Source organism: Zeus faber (genome assembly GCF_960531495.2).
Source record: "Zeus faber genome assembly, chromosome: 5".
Classification (NCBI taxonomy): domain Eukaryota; kingdom Metazoa; phylum Chordata; class Actinopteri; order Zeiformes; family Zeidae; genus Zeus; species Zeus faber.
Window position 1 is genome coordinate 26233948 of NC_137192.1, and position 25404 is coordinate 26259351.

The 25404-nt window shown below is 42.9% G+C and overlaps 1 protein-coding gene across 2 annotated transcripts in view; it reads right to left on the minus strand.

The window, feature by feature from the left end:
- Positions 1-25404, minus strand: part of raly (RALY heterogeneous nuclear ribonucleoprotein) — a 139214-nt gene that overhangs the window by 30648 nt on the left and 83162 nt on the right. Inside the window, exons 2-6 of one of the 2 annotated variants that reach the window (XM_080000323.1) lie at positions 24273-24648; positions 19189-19261; positions 17070-17117; positions 6313-6476; positions 1496-1594 (exon numbers count right to left, since the gene is read on the minus strand). In XM_080000323.1, coding sequence (XP_079856449.1) covers positions 1527-1594; positions 6313-6476; positions 17070-17117; positions 19189-19261; positions 24273-24528 — 609 coding nt within the window. In that variant the 5' untranslated portion in view covers positions 24529-24648 and the 3' untranslated portion in view covers positions 1496-1526. Of the gene's footprint in view, positions 1-1495; positions 1595-6312; positions 6477-17069; positions 17118-19188; positions 19262-24272; positions 24649-25404 lie in introns of those variants that run through there. The other variant, XM_080000322.1, reaches the window with a different exon arrangement.

The window sequence follows — 25404 nt, forward strand, 5'->3', positions numbered from 1 at the left end:
TTTGTGGTCTGGACGGACCACAAGAATCTTGAGTACATCCGTTCGGCCAAGCAGTTAAATTCTTGGCAAACCAGGTGGTTGCTATTTTTTAACCGTTTCGACCTTTCTAGGCGCACCAGCACAAAATTCAGGAGCGCCACTGAAATCGACATGCAACGCAACACATTCATTTTTTCCATCTAAATAGTATTACTGATAAATGCTTGGGTAATAAATAGACAATTTATTGTTTATTTTACAATATGCTGTTTTATTTTAAGGGGGAAAAGTCACAAAGTGAAGTAGTGCTTTATCAGAAAAAAATCATTAAGTTAAATGCATTTTTAAAAATAGACACCAAATAATAAATTAACAAATGTAAACATAAGGTATGTGGTCAGTAGTAGGTATCAGGTCATCTGAACAGCCTCCTTGGCATCAAAGTCCTCCAAGCTAGTTCCCTCAAAACTTATTCTCATCAGGTCCTCCACTATGTCCACATGCAGAGACTCTCTGACGTTAGATTTAATCCTGTTCTGTGCTGAGAATCCCCTTTCACCCACAGCAGACGACAGAGGGAGGATGAGCATAATGTGCAGGACACAGACACGACAATCATAACTTGCAACAGATGTAGGATATTCTACAAAGAATTTATTTAAAACTTCATTTATTTATGAACTAAACCCATTTGTCCTAAATTATTTTCATATAGTTTTCATATGTTGCGTGTTAACAAATAACTGACACTTTGTATGAACCGGACGTTATCGGTAGGGAAAACGTTCATAACCCGCACCTTTTATCTGATTGGCTAAGCGACCATAATGTGACACTGACGGGCGCTGCTGCTGTTTGGCTCGAGTTGGGAGAAGAAAGCAATGGCGTCATTTCAAATGGCGCGTGAAGGCGCATGTGGTTTCGGAGCACCGGAGCGTTGATATATCAATCAGTAGTTCAGGCATGGCACCGATATGAGGCACCGAAATCTGCATTGTAATTCAGTACGGTACATACCGATCGTATAGGAACCGGTGCCATAGTGGTATCGGGTTTTGGTACCCAACCCAAACATCCCACGCATGATCATGTTTAATTCAGAGTGTGCAAGGAGAGGAGGGGCTATTCACAGACAAGTGTGTTTGTGAGTGCGGGGCAAGGAGGGTCTGAGCGCGCTGCGCACAGCTCTGCATTTTCATGTGATTTTACCCATTTTAAATAGTAAAAAAATAGAAAATCAATGTTGCGATCAATGTTGATATTCCGGTACAAATAAATCAATGTATGGTTAACAGTTCTCTATCAGTTCTCTCTCTCTCACACACACTCACACACTCACACACACCAATTCTCGCTCCCTCCTAGTGTTTCACATGATATACAATGATTTAAAAAAAAACAAAAAAACCTCTGGATCATTTGCAAGTCGCACTGGTGCTCCTAGTTATAAAATTTACTCGCACTGTCTCCAAAAATGGTCGCCAAATGCAACTACATGGGCGAAGTCTGGAGCCCTGCAGGCGAGGACGTCCACCAGGAAATCAGTCTCAACAGCTAACAATCCGCAGGATCGTTTCGGCAGAATCCTCAGCCTCCACAATTGGCTCCAGTGCGCCTGCAGAGGTCACAATATAATTTTTATTGACAATTTTAATCGGTTTTGGGATTGTTTCTCCCTCTTCAGGACTGACGCAGTCCACCCCAACAGACTGGGTAGACTAATGCCAGCGGCCAACTGGCAGCATATCATACATTCCTCTCCATATGACTGGCTGTTTACATCCCACACACCCTCCCTGGAACCTTCATCTCTGTCTGGTGGAACCAATTAGTACTGTCCCCCCTGCGAGCTCTCCCTACTGGTCCTATCAGTCATTAACCCCCTCCCCGGGCAATTTCCCCATACAGACCATTATTCGGGACAGAGCCTCCCTTCCACACTGCACATCTAAACAAAAAGGATCACCATGGTGTGTGCATTGGGAACCTCCAACAGCTGCCTCGTGCCTCTGCTTTTCTGCCTCTGGCAGTCAAGATGGTTCTGATGAATGCTCGGTCTATTGGTAATAAGTAATTTGTCTTTAATAATTTATTTAGCACTGAAAGTATGGACAATTTATGTTCCCGACTGGAACATACATGGCAGCAGAATATGGTTAATTCCCATCTCATCAAACTTTTTCCTGCAGACTGCTCTTTTATCAGCACGCCCCGGCTGATGGGCCATGGGGGTGGACTTGCCGTAGTTTTTAACAACACATTTACATGCCAGGTTTAAAAACGATATCTTAATAGCTGCAGATGCTGGGGAGTGTTTGGTTTTGGTTTTGTTAAACTTAGAGCAGCAGTTGATACTGTTGACCACCACATACAAAATTAATCCACAGGCTGAGCTTGACAGACTTTCTGTATTTAACAACTGTTTAAATGCAATTATGAACTGGATGGCAAATACATTTCTGCAGTTAAATGCAGATAAAACTGACTTCTTGATTATTGCTCCTGGTAACTATGTTCCAGTGATCAGGCAGAACCTTGGTACCTTATCCTTGTCTTCTCAGTCCAGTCTGCATAATCTTGGTGTGATTTTTGACCAATCCATGAGTTTTGATGCTCATATTATGATGCTGACACAATCATGTTTCTTTCACCTAAGAAACATAGCTAAACTTAGGTCTCTTATGTAAACATTTGGAATGGACATGCCAATGCATGCATTTATCTCGTCGTGTTTGGACTACTGTAATTCTCTTTTTACCTGCCTTAATAAATCTTCCCTGGACTGTTTACAAACTGTCCAAAATGCTGCTCCTAAGCTTTAAACATGATCTAACAGATGGTCACACATTACACCTATTTTAACATCTCTGCACTGGGGTCTGTTCCTCTGTTCCTCAATGGAAATGGAATAGCACACACATGCAAAGAGGTAGTGTCGGAAAGTGTATATTTGCATGGACTTTGTATGCAAGTACAACAATACTCCTTTTACACTCTCCATTCTTACAGATCAACTGGACTGGGAGCCAACTGTAAATTTGAAGGAGGCGAGGAATAACAAGCGGCAAAGGCCGAAGAAGAGATGAGATGACAGATGAGCAGATGACAATGAATCTACTCTTGTTTAAAAGAGAAGACGTAGAAGACATGTCCAGATATATTTTAAAATAAATAACATACATTAGGTAAGGACAACTCTAAGGGCCTGTGACTGCTGCTGGTTTTGTAGCTGCCTGTGCTGTGGTCTCCCTTTTGAGGATCACAAGTAAAAAATACAGTAAAAAAGAAAATATCATGAGTTAATCCCTCATTCATCCCTCCATGAGTGAAGCAATTAACTGTCATTTTGTTCTCTTAGTGAGTTCACCACAAGGGGGTTTCTAATCATCACCCTGTCCCACGCCTGGAAACACATCTCTGCCATATCCACATCTATGTCAACATCTACATCTGCTCTTCATCTGGAACAGAGCAGTAGTTGCCTGTAAGGACTAGTGGTGGAACTGAATCCGAAGACGGTATCGGGCAAAGCACAAATAGTGGGGTCTCACAAATATTTTGTACAAATATCAGAAAATATATTTGTTTTCAGAATCCCCAGTGCTTACCTTGTTTCTGGTGTTCTCTCGCCCTGTTCTCAGGCAGCTGGACTTCGACGTTTAGTTCTTGGCGTGCGGTACTTCAGAGAGCACAGTTTTAATTGGTAAAGATATTTTTGTTTGTTTATATTCTTCTGTTCAGCTTCCTCCAATTATTATTAGTTTAGCATTTAGTTTATTGGTTTGGGTGTGGATTAGGAGCCAAATGTTAGTTTTAAAAGGATTCTCTTTTCAATGATGTTTATGGTTATACGAGTATATTAGCCTCATGTTTCATTTGCTGTGGTAGAAACGTCTGGCCACACTCCCATTCAAACAGATCCGCCAATCATAACCGTTCCACACACAATTTAATCACATGCCACTTTACTGCACATATCTGTATATACAAATAGCCTATCCCATATACATAACTCTATTCATACTGATGTGGTTTTAATGTGAAGTGAAGTGAATAATATTGTGAATAACATTGCTCATCTCGTTCCAATGGCACCTTTTAAGGGCTGGATATTTTAGGCAGCAAGCGAACAGTGAGTTTTTGAAGTTAATGTGTTGGAAGCGGGAAAAATCGGCAAGCGTAAGGATCTGAGCAACTTTGACAGGGGCCAAATTGTGAGGGCTAGACGACTGGGTCAGGCATCTCCAAAACGACAGGTCTTGTGGGGTGTTCCCGGTATGCAGTGGTTAGTACCTACCAAAAGTGGTACAAGGAAGGACAACCGGTGAACCGGCGACAGGGTCATGGGCGCCAATGGGCTCATTGATGCCCATGGGGAGCGAAGTCTAGCCCGTCTAGGTGGTCTGGTCTGATGAATCGTATTTGCTTCAACATCATGTGGCCAGGGTTGGGGTCTGATCCAATTGAGCATCTGTGGGATGTTCTGGAATAAGTTAGATCCGTGGGGGCCCCATTTCGCAACTTCCAGGACTTAAAGGATCTGCTGCTAAGGTCTTGGTGCCAGATACCACAGGACACCTTCAGAGGTCTTGTGGAGTCCATGGCTCCACGGGTTAGAGCTGTTTTGGCGGCACGAGGTGGAGCTACACAATATTAGTGGTTATTTGTGGTGGTTTTAATGTTGTGGCTGATCGGTGTATATTAACACTTATTATCCTAAAATAAGAATTAAAAAAAAAAAAAAACAGGATTGTAATGCCTATTTCCACTTTTAATACAAACACAAATACAAATAATTTTGCCACCTCAATAAATACAGATACAAAAACAGATACTGGGCTCTCTGCAGATGCCTAGTAAGGACCATGCAGGTGTAACACAGTATAAGGTTTCGCACTTGTCTTTACCACAATGTCTATTTATTGTTGCTTACTGTTATGTTGCATATTGTACTTACTATATTTTATTTATTCACTGTTTTGTCATTTGCCATTGAATTTAGTCTATTTTGCCGTAACTGTATCGAACTCCTGCAGACTTGGGGAGTGCACGCCAACATGTTGTTCAGTCTGCCGTATTGTGTCCCAGTAGTAAGTCATCTCTTCCAAGCACAACAAAAATATTTAATATACTTTGTTATTTTCTGTAAATACGTACCCTTTATGACCTTGTGGCTAACGTACACCTATCATTGAAGGATCATTTATATATTTGTATTATGGTTTGTTGTGCTTGTTTTGTGCGTTTGTGGCTGCAGGGTTTTTGACAAGGTTCCTGTTATAATCAGACCTTATTATCTGACAAAGGGAGACATTAAACAGCCGGAGACATTCAAAGACACAGTATGTGTGTGGATAAATGATCATAGGATGCTTGTATCTGGTCACTGAGCAGAGTATGTTTTGAACTTATAGGGGCAATAGACAGCAAGACTGGCCTTAGACAACTACAAATAAAAGGGGGAGCTGCGGTATTTCTGGATAAAAAGCACTATAACATTTACATTTCTCAATCGATTTCAATGAGTCGTTTCTATGTTCAAGGGTTTATGATCTACCTGGAGTAGATTGTTCCACCATCCGATCCACCATTCCCTGTAATGGTTGCACACACTTCCTGTGAAGCACTGCCTTAAATCCATCATTTTCCTCGCAGATCGTACCCCTTGGCAGTCCTAATTGCATAGTGATATGGAGGCTTCTAGGGAACCAATCTAAACGGCGATGGTGTCATTATTCTATAGACATCACACTGTGCAATCAACATTACCTTTATAATGATAAGTAAAAGCAAATTAGTTGTCTATTTCTCTTTTAAGTTCCCTACACATTGCGCAGTATGAGCTATCTTCCGAGTTTAATTCACGGTTTAACAAAATGCTGTAATGGACCATTTGACGTGTAATGGATCTGGACACTCGTTGCATGTCAGATTGTACTGATGTGCTGACAGATACAATTTGGCGATGACAACGACAAAACAACTCTCCAAGTGACTTAGGTCATCTGCTGCTTATTACATGCGTGCGGCAGCACGCATGTAATAAGCAGCAGCAGGTCCCATTGTGCCAACCCTGACCTAAAAGAAGTGCAGAACACATTTTTGGCACTGATCTCCTTTTCCTTTACTTAGTAGCAATGTCTTCTCATCTAGGAGCTTCCCAAATACACCTACAGTCCTTATGACCCGATCTGATAGAGCAAAATCAGGCCTTTTGAATGGAACTCCCTGGGACTCACTCTTTCTGATAGACAGGAGCCCAGAGTTAGAGGAATGAAAACCAACATAGTACCATACCACTATGAACCCTTCACCCAGATGGACAACACTTACGTTTGTGTTTGTGGTTGTTGGCGGGGAGGACCGAGGCATTGCGCGACAGCAGTTTGACTGGGAGCGACTTGACCCGGCGGACCACGGGCACCGCAACCCGTGGACGCTTGATAGGCACCGCACGAGGAACCGGAGACACTCTGCCACGGTACTCGTTAAAGAGCCTACCGGAAGGACGTAGAGAGAGAGAAGAGATTAAAGGAGGAAGAAAGGGAGACAAGGAAGGGGTTGTTCAAAAGTCAATAAAGAAAGACAAATGGAGAAAGAGAGGGAGGTAGAGTAGATGGGAGAAAACAATTTTGAGAGAGGAGATTAAGTAGTTTCGATTGGCATGGACCAAGGAAAAGTGTTGAATAAATGCAGATAGGAAAGGGGTTAAGAGATGGAAAGGGGGACCAAGAGAGGGATAATCCAAGGTTGAACTTCATTCCACATCACAGTGCTCAGTAAAAGGCATATTTCTATAATTCAAGTTATATTTATCTTGGTACTTTCAGCATTCTGGTCTGACGTTAACTGCCTGGAACTAAGGCTTTTAAAGCTCTCTGTAAAACCAAGACGTTCTCTAACTTCAAAAGACGCTAATAATGGCATCAGTGTGTGTGTGTGTGTGTGTGTGTGTGTGTGTGTGTGTGAGAGAGAGGGTCTGAAGGGAAGTAATTGGATTGGATAGAACTGCACAATACCAGCACAGTCCCAAGGAGAGAGCATGACTGATGATTGATAACATCAGGTCAAAGGCATAAAACAGCGTAAAAGGTGGATAGAATTCTGGGTAAAGTGGAGTCTGTGACGTGGAAGGATCGAACTTTCTCCCTGAGTTCATTTCATGTTCATCTCAGTCATATGCAAAGGCTCCTAAAAGGAGGGGAACTATGAATTGCATGGTATGGTTGATTTGGATTATTTCACTGACATAAGTCAGTAATATCTATTTGGTGAATGAAAAGTGAAATTCAATGCAAAATGTACAAGCTTTTAAAAATATCCTTAAAAATTAAATATGAAAGTATATCATTATATGTACAATATTCATGAACATATTTATATGAAATATAATGCGATTTTAATTAATTCAAAAATACTTTAAATATTTAGAGAAAAAAAATATATATGTTGTGAAATCATTTATTGTTTACTGGCCATTAACTTTTTGCTTCTTAATCGTTCCTATTTTTTGTCCAAAATTTTTTTTTACCAGTTTCCTTGTTACAAATTTTATAATGAAAAGGGCTTGCGCAGAAATTATGTAGAAATGCCTAATAATAATACAAAACAGGAATACAACTGTTGTCTGTGTGGCAATACAATTGCCAAATATACACAAATAGCTGATAAATACTAAACAGAATTGTTTACAAATGTGATTCTTCCTAAATGCCATTGAAACTCTTACCAGCTCGTTTTGACTGAATCTCAGAGGGAGTCCCATGAATGGTGACGCATTGGCAGGAAATAATATGGTTTTAATACTGGAAGTTGATGTAGTTTAGGCACAGAAATCCCATATCACCAAATCCTGTGCTGCAGCTACCACAGAGAGGACAAGGAGTCAAAAGCAAACACCTTTTACAAAGTTCTAACGGTCAGCGCTACATTTGACTGATGGGAGAAGGTGAAAGACTCTTTTGGACGTGTTGAAACTTACGCAACTTTATAGGAAGTGTAGCTTCACAAAGAGAGACCAGTTGACCATTAAAAAAAGAATACTTTAAGCAATTACAGAGATTTTAAATGGTAACGTTGGGCCTAGAAAAAGTGCAATAAGCTAAACATACTGTAGTAGTAAGGTAAGATAAAAGCCTGCAAAACAAAACAGTGTTTGGAGTTTGCGTGCCATTGTGCAAGCTCCCAGAAGGAGCTATTCCCCAAATCGCAGACCTCCTGTTTGTTCAAGTCCAAATGGGTTGTGAAAACACTTTGTATCTAGGGTTCCGACAATGGTGTTGGAGAGAACTCTGTCTTCAGAGAGCTTTGTCTTCATTTTCCCAATTCATCAATGTGAATACTCTTTGTATTGAGTGTTCTGGCAATGGTGTCTGACAAACGCCAATGGTTCCAAAAAGCTCTGTCTTCATTTTCTTGTGTAGTGTTTCCCAACCCTAACCTCTAGTAAGTACTCCCTGTCCTGCAACTCTACTCTGGCACGCTCGAATCCGCTTTGTTCTTCGGCAATTTGACTATTAGGGCAAACTGTGTCACATTACCATGGCACTAATTGCATGTGATGGGCAAGTAAACACAGAATCAATGGGCAGAGGAGTTGTACATGTGTACAGTACACATGGAAATGCCGTACATGAGCATTGTTTGAAATCAATGTTATCATAAAAGAATCAGATTTGATTTAAGTTTTTAATGAGGTTCAGAAGGTCATTCTAAAAGTAAGACAACGCGTAAAGGTGGAAATGTGAGAAAATCCCATTCCAGTATCACCAGAATCTGAACATGCCAATGTGACCATTTTGTGAATAGTTGTATTGTGTTGAGGTTGCCATATGCTCGCAAATATTGCCATGTTACCAATTTCAGAAAGCTTGTTTGTAATCTTGACGGCAAAATCTGGAGTTTTACTTTTATTCAAGTGTGTGTTTTTCACAGTAACTAAGACAAGATTTCTGCGCTTTTGCTCGACAACATGAGCAAATAAGCACATTTTTTTGCATTGTCTCATTTCCTTTGTGTTGTTGACCAAATAAGCATGATCTTGATATACTTATCCTTTAGAACCTTGGTTGCCATTTTGTGCCTCCAGCCGGACAGTTTTCAAGGCTTTCATTCGATTTAGCATGAGGTTGTATGAACCCCAGTTCCACGGCTCCCAACCTCTACTGTTCTCATTTTAACCTCTATAACCTCCTTCAAATCAACTTAAATACAATTGTAAATATGTAAATATTTCCCACTTTTGTACTTAGCATCATGTTATCTGTGAAAAGAACGTTCATTATTTGGGTCATGGCATTTCATCACAGGGTCACATCCCGGGCAACGCTAGAGTTGTCGCCATTTTTTATATGCCAAAACTACAGACTAAAAAACAAGTCATGTCCTTTTTAGGCTGCTGTGGTTACTGTCGCTCCTGGATTGTGGTTTATGCGATACTTGCCCAGCCATTATCAGCAATGGCTAATGGGAAGGGCTTATCATCGTCAGATAGAATTGATTGGACACCTGAGGCGGAATTAAGTTTTTTTTGCTCTTAAACAAGGTCTTGCATCTGCTCCATGTTTAGGGTTTGCTGGATATGCGCCCTTTCACTTTAACTCATGCCAACTCTTGCTACAACCTGGAGACCATGGAGACAAATTAAGTGCTGTTGCATATTATTCTCATGAACTTGGTGCTGTGGCTAGTGGGGTGCCTGCTTGCATGTGTGCATTGACTGCCACATCTATTGCAATAACCGCATCTGCCTCTCTTGTGGCGTACCGCCCGCTCACTGTTTTAGTACCACATGCTGTAGCCTCCATCTAGCTACAGAGCAAAACGGCTCATTTCTCTCCAGCCACAGCTCTCGATTATCAACATATGCTACTTTCACATCATCATGTCACTTTAAAGTGATGCACCGTTCTTAATCCAGCTACTCTTCTCCCCACCGCTGAGTATAGGGATCCACGTGACTGCTTGGCAGCAATAGCTGTTGTGGCTTCATCCCGCCAAGATCTTGCTACTGAAGCTCTTGTAAATTATGACATGGATCTCTGTGTGAATGGGTCTGCACAAAGGTCACTGGCTGGTGACGTGCTTGTGCCATACTCGGTTGTGACTTATTTTGAGACCCAACCAGACTCCCTGGGCACCTTTCTGTCCAGGCTGCTTAACTATTTGCATTAACCTGTGCTTGTATCATCACCAAAGGAAAAATATATATATTTATACTGACGTTGTTATGCATTTGGTGTTGTTCATGATTTTTGTGCTCTCTGGTGCAACCGAGGTTTCTTAACCTCTGCTGGAAAATTTATTTCTAATGCTGACCTTGTAAAAATCTTCTGAATGCCATAACTCACCAATCTGGAATTGCTATTTGCAAAGGTACTGCTCACATTTATGCATTTGACCCCATCTCTAAAGGAAACGGCAACTCACAGCCATAGATACACAGCCACCAAAGTCGCCAGTGAATCTATGTGAGGAGGACACAGATTTCCTCAAGAACCTCCAAAAACAAAAACAGGCATCCTTCTGTTGCTGCTGTCATTGTTGAAAGCCAAAGGTTATTGTGACAAAGGCATTTGGCATAGTCCACAGGGGCAACTGTATCTCCCCCACCGGCTTTTTCCATTACTTTGCTCGTTTTACTCATGGTAAAGACCTTGCGTAAACGGGGCGAGGGTTAGAGAATTAAGTAAAGATTACAATACCACATGCTTTGCAGTATTTGCTGAATGTTTTCAAAATGGATTGAAGTGTTCCCATTTAGACCAATGATGCCCGTGCCATGGCAAAAACACTACTGAAATTATTCCGCACTGGGGGATTCCAGTAAGGGTAAGCTTGGATAATGGTACTCACTTTACCAGCCAAGTGCTGAAGAAACTCCCTGCTTATCTGGGGATCCAGGTAAGGTTTCATTGCTCTTGTCACCCACAAAGCAGTGGCGCTGTGGAAAGAGCAAATGGGACAATAAAAAATAAACTAGCTAAAACTATGGCGGAAACCAAACTCGATTGGGTTTCATACTTGCCACTAGTAATGATGGGAATGCGAGGGTGATCACATGGTGTGACCGGACTGTCCCTGCATGAGGGGCTGAGAGGGAGACCAATGTGATTAGGTCTGTCTCCCTCTGTCAAAGCCACGGATGAATTACATCATGTAGACCAAGCAATGTTGTCATGCTGTGTGTCTCTCACCCAAGTGTTTAAGTCTACAGTATATACAGCACTCACGGGTCAAAAAAACCCTTCCTGTCCCACTTGGAGAACCACTGCACAACCTCTGACCAGGTTGTGCAGTGGTCAGAAAACAGCTTTCCAAACAGCTGGAAAGTAGCAGCAGTTAAGGTAGCAAAACGACCAACGTGGGTGCACGCATCCCAGTGCAAGAAAGTTCCAATCCTCCAGAGGAGTGAATAGATGGGGATGACTGAGAGTCAGCAGACATGAATTAAAGTCACGCTCCCAACCGACGGTTGTCAGGTGCTAGTAACCTCTGACTCCAACAATGATGCCTCGCTAACAGAAGATCGGTTTCATCTATATGGTCACCTTCATCATCACCATCGCCTTGCTGATCGCCCCAACCCTGGAACACAGTCCCACGGTGAGACTTAAATAACAGCTGCTTGTGCACCGCACTCACACCCACACCACAACCTGACGACGATGTTTGTGTCTATTCATTATAATCGTGTGCTTACAATAAAGGATGCATTAGTCATAATGTTCACACAACATATCTTTTATTAAATCAATCATATAAAATCAATAATGCAAATCTTTAATTGAGGGGCCTAGTCACAAGACGACACCCAACTCTTTCTATGTATAATAACTCCCTCTGGACAAATGTATGGAGAGAGGCTACTGTATCACTCTTACAAAGTGTATCACTGTATTACTCTAACTATTTTGCAAAATAAAGTACGTTCTAGCTATCTTAACGAGGGTCTGCAGTTTGTTCCTGATAGCAAGGGTTTATCTCACTGACCAAGCAGTGGAATTTCGACAGCACATCTCAAAGATTAGACTCCCATTCCATTGTCATTGCCAGCCTTTTATGACGTTGCTGGAATAAGCTGCTCTTTGATTTATTTGATAAAGCAAACATTGTAAAATACAATATATTGCCCAGCCCTACCGCCTGGCATGATACACCACAATGACAGCTCATCGAGACGCAGAGGTCAGTGAAGTACCTGGTTCACCGCAGGGTTCGGCTGCACGCTCTGCACTGGATGGAACACTGTAGCAGGTACACCTAAAATGACCTTAATTAAGGATTTAGATGATACCCCCGACTCTGAAAACTCACTCCAATGCTCAGCAAACTTTTCCGTTGTGAAGACAGAGCGGAAACACCAAAATAAATGATTGTAGAATTAAGGAACGTACATTTGGTGTGTGTGTGTGTGTGTGTGTGTGTGTGTTTTGCACTACAGCCCGATAGAATGGCCACCAACACCCATGTGTTGGTGGCCATTCTATTGGACTGTAGTGCAACAAGGGCCTTGGCCAAGCGCGCCATAACCTTAAAGATGAAAAAAAAGACAAGGAAAAAAATGATAATTACTTAAACGTAATAGCAATAATAATAATAATAACAATAATAATAATAATAATAATCAATTATTAATTAAATAATTAAGTATTATTTTTATTATGATTATTATTATTATTATTATTTTTATTTTTATTATTATTATTATTATTGTTATTATTATTGTTATTATTATTTATCATCATCATCATCATCATCATCATCATCATCAATATCATCATCCTAATTAATGTAGTAGTAGTAATTCAACATTGAGTTCATAACTTGGGAGAAAAATCCATTATACTACTAAGCTCACTGAGAGGTATTTACATAGTTGCCTTGATTTTCAAATAGATACATGGATTGCAGCACCTGAACACCAGTTAACTCGAGTACATATCAAAATAAAAGCTAATTACCTGAACATATAAAGGTGAGTTCTGCTACTTTGAAGCGAGTCACCTGAAGCTTCTCACAGGTTTCCTGGAGGTCTTTCAGGATACAGGTATTCAAGCACTGCATGGCATGGTACAGCTGAGACACCAGGTGTTTCAACTGGCACCCTAGCTTGTCTTTTATGATATCTGAAGCTTGTGTGCTCCTGTGTTGCTTGTTCCAAAGTGCCTGGCATTTGCCAATTGCTGAACCTGATATTTTTTTGAAAGGCTCTGATTGGGTCAAAACACCCTCATTGTCTCCCGTGGCAACCAGGTTGAGGGTGTGGCAGGTGCATCGCTGATGAGGTGGGAGACTGTAGTCTTCTTCTATTTCCTTTTAAGATGTCTGTGACATCAATGAAGACACGGTGTCCCTCCTCTTCCTCCTCATCCTCTTTTTCTCTGTCTTGAATGGCTCTTTGAACTTCTGCAAAGACACTGAAAGCCTTTACAGAATTTGAACCATTACCTGTGGTTGTAATGGCCACCTTGTATTTTATGGTGAAATCTCTGTGCGCGTCTCCCAGCATTTCTGCCTAAACATCATACAGTATGTGTGACGCCTAATGGTCCCGTGACAGGCTATTGCCCCAGAGCAGAGCTTAAGGCTTCTCGTTTCATCCAGTGGATAGTCATCCCAAGAAAGCTTCTGTTGCTGGAAGGTAAAATCTCTCTGAATAAATCCCTGTATTCTGGTCTTTCCACTGTGTGAAGTGGATTCAGTCCTTGAATGATGAAGTTAAAGGATCAACTTGTCAAATTGCTCTTAGGGTGGAGGTACCACCCCCTAAATCACTGTGCTGCACTGCTACTTGAGGGGAAAAGGGTGTTCCTCCTCATTCTGGGGTGCACTCCTCTTCTTGGTGTGATCAATTTCCGTGGCAGCCATTTTATTTGGGTGAACTCTCTACAAAAGAAATACAATTCCTCAATGTTGTATATTTGAATATTTAAGTATCAATGTACACTTAATTCTAACATGCATGGACAATAATGCACCTTACTACAATAGCAATACCACCCTACTTGCACTAATGTACAGCATACCACACTGTAGCATATTAACAGAATTGAAAAGTGTATACCCAGCAAATAGTATATCGTACGGTCAGGGTTCTCTAGTCTGTATTCTCGTTTTAGCTATTCTATTTGTTTTATTAATACATATTTTTAAATTTATATTATCTTTTTATTTTAGTCAGTCTATTAAGTTATTGTATATACTTAATTCAGCCTTTAATTGTATTTGTTTCTTTTACCTCCCTCATTGTTTTTGTACTTTGATTTATGTCAAGTGGCTGCTATAACACTTTAATTTCCTTTTGGTATTAATAAGTACTCTATCTATCTACAGCAAATGATTGGCATTCAAAAGAGTGGCATTTTTTATTAGGCCCACTCTGTATTAGTAGCTAAATCTACATACATTTCAAGCAAATCATTTTGATTAACCATCCATGTTGGGTTTTGTAGAGACTTTTCATTGTACCCTCTACTAGTCAATATCAAAAACTACCAAAGTCATATTTGAGAGTTATCTTTACTTTTCAACACCTCTTCCCTCCTGTACTGTACATGCTTCAGAAATGCCCGGGAAAATGTAGCTTGTGTGGACGCCACCGCACTGCTGGATCAATAAAAGAGCTTCGCTACTGGAAAGCTATTCGATTCAGAAAACAGCCACGCTACCCCCAAGCTACTGAGAAATGGAGTTAAACTGGTGACGCCGCTACTTGCAGGGACGCTACTGCCCAACACCGGTAAACGCAAAGGATTTCGAGCGGTTGACCTTGTTTGTGTGTGTGTTTGCGGTGGCTCCGGTTTTGTTTCTTTTTTGCAAAACAGCCGTCGCTTTTTCATCGTCATCCTCAGTTTCTTCAGTCTTTAGAATTTTACTTCCTTGAAAAAGATTCCTGGGACTAAAAAAGTCCCAGGTACTTTTTAGTCCTTTTAGCGGCATCTTGTCCTTACAGTGCATTGTGGGATAGGCTCACCAGCACAGTGTTTACGCACTCTGAGATTTCACCCTATGTAGCATGGCATCTTGGTACGTTTCACATACTATTTTATTCATTCAGTGGTTTCAGATTATTAAACAGATTCATAAACTCATTTGGTGTACTGCAAGTACATGATCAACACTTCACTCAACCAATCCCATCTCCACCAGTATCAGCTTCAAGTTCCACCAGTTTCAGCTCCAGTCCCATTCCACCTCCGCTCTTACCTCTACAAATATCAGCTCCAACTGACACCCCATCTCCACCAGTATCAGCTCCCTCCTCCACTCCATCTCCACCAGTATCATTTCCAATCTCCACCAGTATCAGGTTCCATGCCCACCACCATCTCCACCAGTATCAGTTCCGACCTCCACCCCATTGCAACCAATATCCGGTTCCACCTCCGCCCCTCCTCCAACGATATAAACTTCCACCTCCACTCAATCTCTACCACTGTCAGCTCCCACCTCCACCCAATCTCCACTACAATCAGCTACCACCTCCACCCCATCTCTACCAGTACCAAGCGCCGCCCAGTTTCTATAGAAAGGACATCTAGGACAGTTAACCATCCACACCACCACCACTAACGTCAGTCTCTAAAGTACATGCCAAGCTTTGACTTTTGTTCATGAAATATGAACAAATTCCTATTTTAATCATGTGTAATGATAAAATAATATTTCATCTGAAGGAAAGCGGTCTCCGACTGACGTGGAGATCCAGTCACCCATCCTATCCTGTCTTTCTATCTCTGGGTTTTGCAGTCCGAGCAGGTTGTTTTTCAAGTTTCTGGACAAGAAGGATAAACCGCTCTCTGATGCTCAGATTTACACCCTCCAGGAGTTTAATAAGTTATGCTTCCATACCAGATGAGTCAGTGCTGGCAGAGCTTGATGTGGAGTACGACGCACAAAAGAATGAAGGACGAAGGAGAGGAGATCAGGGGTGGCTATTCTTGCCAGAATACCGAAGCCAGAACAACTGCTTGGAGATAGATAGATAGATAGATAGATAGATAGATAGATAGATAGATAGATAGATAGATGGATAGAACCCTTTGGATGTAACACCGGTAACCACACTGTGGTGTACCGGTGGTTGCGTGGCAATTAAAATCAGCGTCAGCAAACTGAAAAATTAATGTTTTTCAGACTCTAAGGCTGTAACAACATGTTAGATTGGCCTGAAATGTGGAGTGAGTATTTACACTGCAGTGCAGATAGTGGATTTGTCCCCCATGACTTCCATTGGACCCCTGAGGAAGAATGGAGGTCCAGTTGGGAGTAAAGGCGTAAACTTTTTATACTTTTATATACATTTTTATATACTATACTTTTAAAAAATTATGGGGAATGGTAGCTCAGGCGGTAGAGCTGGTCGTCTAGCAATCTAAAAGTCGCTGGTTCGATCCCAGGCTCCTCCTGCTAGCATGCTGTAGTGTCCTTGAGCAAGACACTTAACCCCTAATTGCTCCATCGGTGTTGGGCCTAATTGTAAGTCGCTTTGGATAAAAGCGTCTGCTAAATGTAATGTAAATGTAAACCTACCTATATACTACATGAGGGCAGAGTAGAAAACAGGGATTCATTTAAAACAGTTCCTCGAAAGCCCACTTGAGCCAACAACAGCAGAGAGCCGGAGGTTAAACGTGACAACTGACGCGACATCCCCTCGATGTCGGAACCGGCGAAAGACCACCGGGGGTTGTGGATAACCGAGTTCACCCGAGCGCTGCCACTGACACGTGCAATGTGCTACAGGAAGCGCACGGATCATACTGTATTGAAACAGTAAATCTGATCTGTGGTCTGCTGCCGTAACTCAGCCGCTGCTCGGCTGCTGGACGGGATGATCTGGTAATGGAGACGTCCCGCTGGGGGGGACACAGCGGGAACTTCCAGCCTCCAGTATAGGGGCTGGCCGAGGGACAGGAACAAAGGAGGCGCACATGAGTTTGGAGAGAGATTGATAGATGCATAGATAGATGGATATCAATCACTCCCTTGGGCCAAAGATGTCAAGTGTCGAAGCCATGAAAATAGGAAATGAAAGACTAGCGAAGAAAGAAGTCAAATGGTAGCTCCAAGGAAGAAGGTCAGCTCACCTGTCGTAGAAATCTTCCCTGTAGAAGTCGTAGTCGAACTCGTAGCCGCTGGAACACAAGCACAGTACAACAACACAACAAGGCGTTACCATGGAAACGGCACCTGTAGTTTCGTGTCATGCTCAAGTAGACTTACGCACGCTACCAGACGGGAATCGAACCAGGATTCTGCCTGAACTACTGCCCCCCACATGTTTGTGGTTCACCTCGCTAGGAGTGATGAGCAGTAAAGCCCAGAAGCCAAACTAAAACCATGCAAAATAAAGACAGTTTCAAATTTAATCTAAGAGTTGTGTGTCAGAAATACACATACCTCCTTAATTCCTCTCTTCTTAAATATATACACCCATCAGCCACAACATTAAAACCAGCACTAATAACCACTAATATTGTGTAGCTCCCCCCTCGTGCCGCCAAGTCAGCTGTGACCCGTGGAGGCATGGACTCCAAGACCTCTGAAGGTGTCCTGCGGTATCTGGCAGCAAGACGTTAGCAGCAGATCCTTTAAGTCCTTGAGGTTGTGAGGTGGAGCCCCCATGGATCAGGCTTGTTCCAGCACATCCCACAGATGCTCCATCGGATCGGACCCTAACCCCACCCATCCACATGATGTAGAAGGAAACATGATTCATCAGACCAGGCCACCTTCTACCATCGCTCCATGGTCCAGTTCTCACACTCACGTTCACAATTGAAGGTGCTTTTGGTGGTGGACAGGGGTCAGCATGGGCACTCTGACCGGTCTGTGATGCACTGTGTGTCAATTGAGCCATGGGTGCCCATGACCCTGTTGCCGGTTCATCGGTTGTCCTTCCTTGGACCACTTTTGGTAGGTACTACCTGTCGTTCTGGAGATGCTCTGACCCAGTCGTCTAGCCATGTGGTCCTTGTCAAAGTGGCTCCGATCCTTACGCTTGCCCATTTTTCCTGCTTCCAACACATCAACTTCAACAACTGACTGTTCACTTGCTGCCTCATATATCCCACCCCTTGACAGGTGCATTTGGAATGAGGTGAGCAATGTTATTCACTTCACCTGTCAGTGGTTTTAATGTTGTGGCTGATCTATTATAAATCCGTGGAATCAGAGGCAAACTTTCTAAATGATCTTCTGGGCAAATCGTATCATCTGATTTTACCCAATGACATTATTGTGTAAAGCTGCATTGTCATGGATTGTGGAAATTCTTGACATTGCAGTAAATAGACAAATAACATCTGTGTATTCAATAACAAACAACTAAATTCAGTGCGGTTTCTCTTGCTGCCGTCTGCGGCAGCAAGAGAAACCGCACTGAAACATCTGGTTGGAGGCAGGAGTTTGGGAAGGAATTCTAATGTCCAACATATTCCTCTTGCATAAGCTCCCATGTGGGTAATGTAATATTTAGTAGTAGCATCGGCCAATCAATCGGTTAAAAAAAAAAAAAAAAAAAAAAAAAAAAAACCCAACAAAAACAATCGTTAAATTGAGGGTAGATATATATTATACATATTTTACACTTTATGTTTGGACCAAGTTATGTGACGTGGTCTTGACACACATAAGAAATATAACGACTGCATATTTTGACCAAATAATAGGGGTTGAGATCTCTGAAAACACCACAATTTAATTTGATTCCCAATGCATCTTGGCTTTTACATTTCTTTATGCTTGTTACCATAGGCATTGTCCTTTGGCCATTGTATTCATTTCATTACATTTATCTATTTTATCATAATTGTATAATTATAATCTTTTTAATCGTCATTGTTTCGTTTTGTTCTTCCTTTTTCCGAGATACTATTTGTCCTTCTGGGTTCAGTTTTCCATCAATGATTGTTACTGAAGGTTTATGGGACATGAATATATAAAGTACCCTCCCTGTCAAAAACATCATTTTAAAAGGTGGATTATGGAGTTTCGGTGCATCGATTCAGAATCGTTCATGAGAGAATCGCGATGCATCGAACAATCCTTTTTTTCTCCGGCCCGTCCCCCAAATAAGAACGTTCTAAGCAGAGATTATTAGTCGGACTATTCCTTGAACCCCCATTCGTGGGCGTCTCAACCAAAGGTTCCCGATCCGACCAATCCACCATATCATCACTTTTTATCGTCCTGTGAAGCTGTTACCTGTAAAGTGAGGCTGCTGATCTCTTCAGACCCTTGGCCCTACTTGGCTTTGGCTCCCCAGCCATGTTGATGTCTAGGAGGAGAGGAGGAGAGGAGGAGAGGAGGAGAGGAGAGAAGGAGAGGAGGAGAGGAGGAGGGGAGGAGGAGAGGAGAGGAGGAGAGGAGAGGAGAGAAGGAAAAGAGGAGAGGAGAGAAGGAGAAGAGGAGAGGAGAGAAGGAGAAGAGGAGAGGAGGAGAGGAGAGAAGGAGAAGAGGAGAGGAGAGAAAGAGAGGAGAGAAGGAGAGAAGGAGAGGAGAGAAGGAGAGGAGGAGAGGAGAGGAGGAGAGGACAGAAGGAGAGAAGGAGAAGAGAGAAGGAGAGAAGGAGAGGAGGAGAGGAGAGGAGAGAAGGAGGAGAGGAGAGAAGGAGAGGAGGAGAGGAGGAAAGAAGAGAAGGAGAGGAGGAGAGGAAGCGAAGAGAGAAGGAGAGAAGGAGAAGAGGAGAGGCAGAGAGGAAAGCAGAGGAGAGGTGGAAAAGAGAGGAGGAGCAGAGGAGAGGAGACCAAAGGAGAAGAGAGAAAGAGAGGAAGGGAGGAGGGGGAGGCCAGGAAAGGAGAGGAGAGGGGAGGGAGAAAGGAGAGGAGGTGGAAATACAAGGAGGGGAGGGGATGACGGGATGAGCGAAAAGTAGAGGTAGAGAAAAAGGAGAGGTGGAGGAAAAGGAGAGGTGGAGGAAAAGGAGAGGTGGAGGAAAAGGAGAGGTGGAGGAAAAGGAGAGGTAGAAAGGAGATGAGGTGGGGAGGAGCGGGGATCAGGGGATTGAAGGAGGGAGTGGAGAGGTACAGAAGAGGGAAAGAGAGATGAAAGGAGAATAAACAGAGGAGAGGAATAACAGCATTGGAGACGAGGGGAGAGGATTAGAGGGGGATTAGAGAGGAGGTGAGGGAGGAGGAGAGGAAGGGGGAGGAGGGAGGAGGGAGGAGGGAGGAGGGAGGAGGAGGAGGAGGGAGGAGGGAGGAGGGGGGAGGAGGAGGGAGGAGGGAGGAGGAGGAGGAGGAGGAGGGAGGAGGGAGGAGGAGGAGGGAGGAGGAGGAGGAGGGAGGAGGGGGGAGGAGGGAGGAGGAGGAGGGAGGAGGAGGAGGGAGGAGGAGGAGGGAGGAGGGAGGAGGAGGAGGGAGGAGGAGGAGGAGGGAGGAGGGGGGAGGAGGGAGGAGGAGGAGGGAGGAGGAGGAGGGAGGAGGGAGGAGGAGGAGGAGGAGGAGGAGGGAGGAGGGAGGAGGGAGGAGGAGGAGGAGGAGGGAGGAGGAGGAGGAGGGAGGGAGGAGGAGGGAGGAGGGAGGAGGAGGAGGAGGAGGGAGGAGGAGGAGGAGGGAGGGAGGAGGAGGGAGGAGGGAGGAGGAGGAGGGAGGAGGGAGGAGGGAGGAGGGAGGAGGGATGACAGGGTTTGGACTTTTGATCTTTTTGTTCTGGAACATCGACAAAATAAGAGAAATCAACTTAAAAGTCATCAACGTTGAAAAGGGTTAGGGCAGACAGACAAGCAGACAGACAGATGGATAGACAGACAAGCAGACAGACAGATGGATAGACAGACAAACAGACAGACAGATAAATAGACAGACAAACAGACAGATAGATAGACAGACAAGCAGACAGACAGATGGATAGACAGACAAGCAGACAGACAGATGGATAGACAGACAAGCAGACAGACAGATGGATAGACAGACAAACAGACAGACAGATAAATAGACAGACAAACAGACAGATAGATAGACAGACAAGCAGACAGACAGATGGATAGACAGACAAGCAGACAGACAGATGGATAAACAGACAAACAGACAGACAGATAAATAGACAGACAAACAGACAGATAGATAGACAGACAAGCAGACAGACAGATGGATAGACAGACAAACAGACAGGCAGATAGATAGACAGACAGATAGACAGACAAACAAACAGACAGATGGATAGACAGACAAACAGACAGATAGACAGACAAGCAGACAGACGGATAGATAGACAGAGAGACGGATAGATAGACAGACAAACAGACAGATAGATAGACAGATAGATAGATAGACAGATGGATAGACAGACAAACAGACGGACAGACAGACAGGCAGACAGACAGACAGATGTATCCATCTATCTTGATAGACGGATGGATTGACTTTGCATTGCTGTTGTATTGTACAGTAACGTCCACCAGGGGCCGCTGTGGAACCACATAAACCCCTCCACTCTGCTCAAGAAAAGATGATTCTCACAGGAGAGTGAGGTGAGTTTGCATGAGGAAGGAGCGCAGAGATGGAGGAGCGACGGATGAAGATCAACATAAATACACAGTGTATTGATGATGGGATGGAAAGACAGAACAATGCACTAGATGTTATTTTCCGGTGTCTGGCCCTTTGTAATAGATTAAAAATATATAAAATATATAAATATCATTAATATCGATTTTTTAGATATACAATATGACAATTATTACATTTTCTTATTTGTGTGCCGGAAAGTGACGATTGATGAAGCTGCACTCTCCGTGGAATAAATCCATTTAGGGTCCCAGAATGACCTCTATATGAAAGGTATAGAATTACCTTTCAAAATAAGCTGGATATGTAACTTGCAACTTGCAGGCGCGAATGCATTAGATTCCGCTTTTGAACTTTCGGCAGTTTCTACCGTGTAGACACCAAAGGGCGAGGCAAATCAAACAAGTGTTTAATTCAATCGTAGGTTATATCTTTTTTATAACCGTACACAATATGTTGGGATCTTATTTTCTGCAGCTATACACAGTAGGTGCCTCCATATTTAAAATACTGCATAGAGATATTATTTTATTTTACAGGCTATGGTAATAGTGGGACTGAACATCCCTTGGCAAAAAATGTCCCCACACACAATTACACACACTTCTCTTAAAAAAAGAGCATAAGACACAAAAGTTTGAAACTGCAAGTTGGAATATGCTGGTGTGTGTATGTTTTTTGAAACAACGCATTTTAACTGAACGCAATTTAGTACAAATGGACTGTGCAGATCATGTACTTTGGATCAGTTTAAGTAACGTTATAAATGATGTGTTTATGCATTTGGTAATGGATTTCCAGGACGCTTTTCTGTCTCTCCTCAACATTGGCCTTTTGTTTAAATGTTTAAATAATATTAAAATATTGTTTACCAGTACTTGCTATGTATACGTAGTAGTTGTGAGCAGGTCTTGAAGACATGGTGTGTCTAATGTTTTGTTGTCCACAAACTGACAACCATCGGGGAGCGGAGGCGGTCGTGCTCACCGCCCTCAAATCGGAAATCGTGCGACATTGTCTCACGCAATGTGTGTGTGTGTGTGTGTGTGTGTGTGTGTGTGTGTGTGTGTGTGTGTGTGTGTGTGTGTGCCAAAACTCTGACTGAGACCACATGTTAAAAAGGAGGAGTCCATTTGGCTCAAAAGCTGACCATACACACACACACACACACACACAAAACAAAACCAAAATTCTCACACACACATGTAACAAAAACTCCTACTCTCTCTGCTGCATCAACACACACATACAAACACAAATGCACAACACTGATATTTCCCAAAGGGCTCCGTGTGTGTGTGTGTGTGTGTGTGTGTGTGTGTGTGTGTGTGTGTGTGTGTGTGTGTGTGTGTGAGTGTGAGAGTTGTGAAGTCTTGGAAACCGCCAGGGTTAGGGTTAATCTCTCATTGGCTGTAGGATCAATACGTTGATAATAAGACACACACACACGCACGCACGCGCGCACACACACACACTCACACACACACGCACACACGCATAGACAGAGAAAGTGTAACAAAGGACAGACTTCCCACTAGATACCATCAGCATGTAGATACAGTAGATGTTGTTGTTTTTGTTAACTGAGGTTGAAAACGGCGTTTCAGTAATTGGATAACATGAGCCGTGCTCTGTTCACGGGGCGGGGCCTCAGTGGTTTGCCCTGTCGCCTCACAGAAACAAGTTTGGGGCGACGAACCCGCGCGGGGCCCATTCTGTCAGGAGTCTGCATGTTGTCCTGCCGATACCCCACAGCAAGGCATCGATCAAGATCTGTATGGACCCCGGGGGGGGGGGGGGGGGGGGCTTCATTATTTTCTGTTCTAATGGACAGATTTTAGTCCATCGTCGTCCATTGGTGTAAGTTGTGTCGTGGAAATACAGTACGTCTACGCAAACAGATTTGGGCCATTTTCAAACAACTTAGCCAGTCTGATTACCCTACTGTTCACCACGTCCCTTTCATTTGTTAAATTAAATAGGCATGGCATACCTCTGCTTGTTTACAATGCATTGATTAACTTGTTTCATTATATTACATTACATTATATTATATTATATTATATTATATTATATTATATTATATCACATTATATTATATCACATTATATTATATTATATTATATTTTATCATATTATTTTATATCACATTGTATAATATTATATTATATTATTTTATATCACATTATATTATATTCTATTATATTATATCACATTATATTATATTATATTATATTATATTATATTATATTATATTATATTATATTATATTAATATATTATTTTATATCACATTGTATAATATTATATTATATTATTTTATATCACATTATATTATATTCTATTATATTATATCACATTATATTATATTATATTATATTATATTATATTATATTATATTATATTATATTATATTTCTTCATTTATACCGCTTTGTCCAAAGTCACTTACAATAAGGAAATGTTGTCCCTAATATGAAACCACTGTATATCACAGCTGAACCTTTCATAAGAATAAATGGCACTAGTAGAGCTGGAGGATTTTTATTGTTTTGTCTAGGAAAGTAAAAGAGAATGAGATCCTCATGAGAGATACAGCCCAGTGCAAGTAGGGTGCAGGTGAAAGGAGTGAGAAATCATGATCATATATCATTATCACTCAATTACACGCAATGATTCAAATTCGGCAACCGTGCGTAACAACCAACAGCAGATGCACGGTGGCGGACTCCGACACCTCATGTAAAAGGTTGGTTGACGGGCCCTGCACAACCAGGACTCACCCAGCGTCTGCCCGGCCAGGACTCGGCCGTTTTCCCCAATCACGGCGCCCCTGGCGTGCCTCTCGCCGGCGTACTGGACGAAGGCGTAGCCCTTGTGCACGGAACACCCCAGCACGCGGCCGTACTTGGCGAAGATCGTCTCCACGTCCGACTTCTTCACCACGGCCGTGTTGAGGTTCCCGATGAAGACCCGCGAGTTGATGGACTTTGGGTCCGTCTTGTTGGTCACGTTGCTGGTCTGCACCTTAAGCGACATGCTGAGCGGATGGGCCGATGGGTGTTGGAGGGATTGGAGCGCCAGCGTGAGGGAGAGAGCGAGAGAGAGAGAGAGAGAGAGAGAGAGAGAGAGAGAGAGTAGGGCGAGGAACAGAGGGAGCTGGAAGGGAAAAGAGGAAGAGAAATACAGAGGGACAGGGAGGGGGAGAGAGATGGAGAGCTTTAAAAAAAAAACAAGTGTTGGCGAACTTTTAAATTATGCCATTATACACTATTTTACAATAAACAAAAGCATATACCACCATATAATAATTTTTGGAAACTTTTATCTCCATTAATACGCACAATCTGCTAAATCCATTGTAGAGAACCCTTAACACCTTCCTTCACTGTACAAAAAAACCCCCACCAACAGCCGCTAACATCTGGCTTTTGTCTTGAGTGGGAAAGGTTACAATCGGCATTTATTCCCGGGACAAATGACTCTGCAGTCATCACAGGTATTCATTGGCTCCAGCGCCGATCGGCTGTGATGGAAACATTCTGGGTAAACTAAAGAGTATTTCACCCCCGGACGACGGCGTGTAAATAGAGAGGAATATCCACGTATCATCCCATCGTTTCATAATTCATTTAGAATCCAAAATCAGAAGCTATTCACTTTTTTTCCCGCATGTGAGACCAAGAAATGTTTTTAGTGTGGGGACTGCTCCTTGGGGACCGCTCGGTGGGGACCGCTCCTTGGGGACCGCTCGGTGAGGACCGCTCGATGAGGACCGCTCGATGAGGACCGCTCGGTCGGGACCGCTCGGTGGGGACCGCTCGGTGGGGACCGCTCGGTGGGGACCGCTCGGTGGGGACCGCTCCTTGGGGACCGCTCCTTGGGGACCGCTCCTTGGGGACCGCTCCTTGGGGA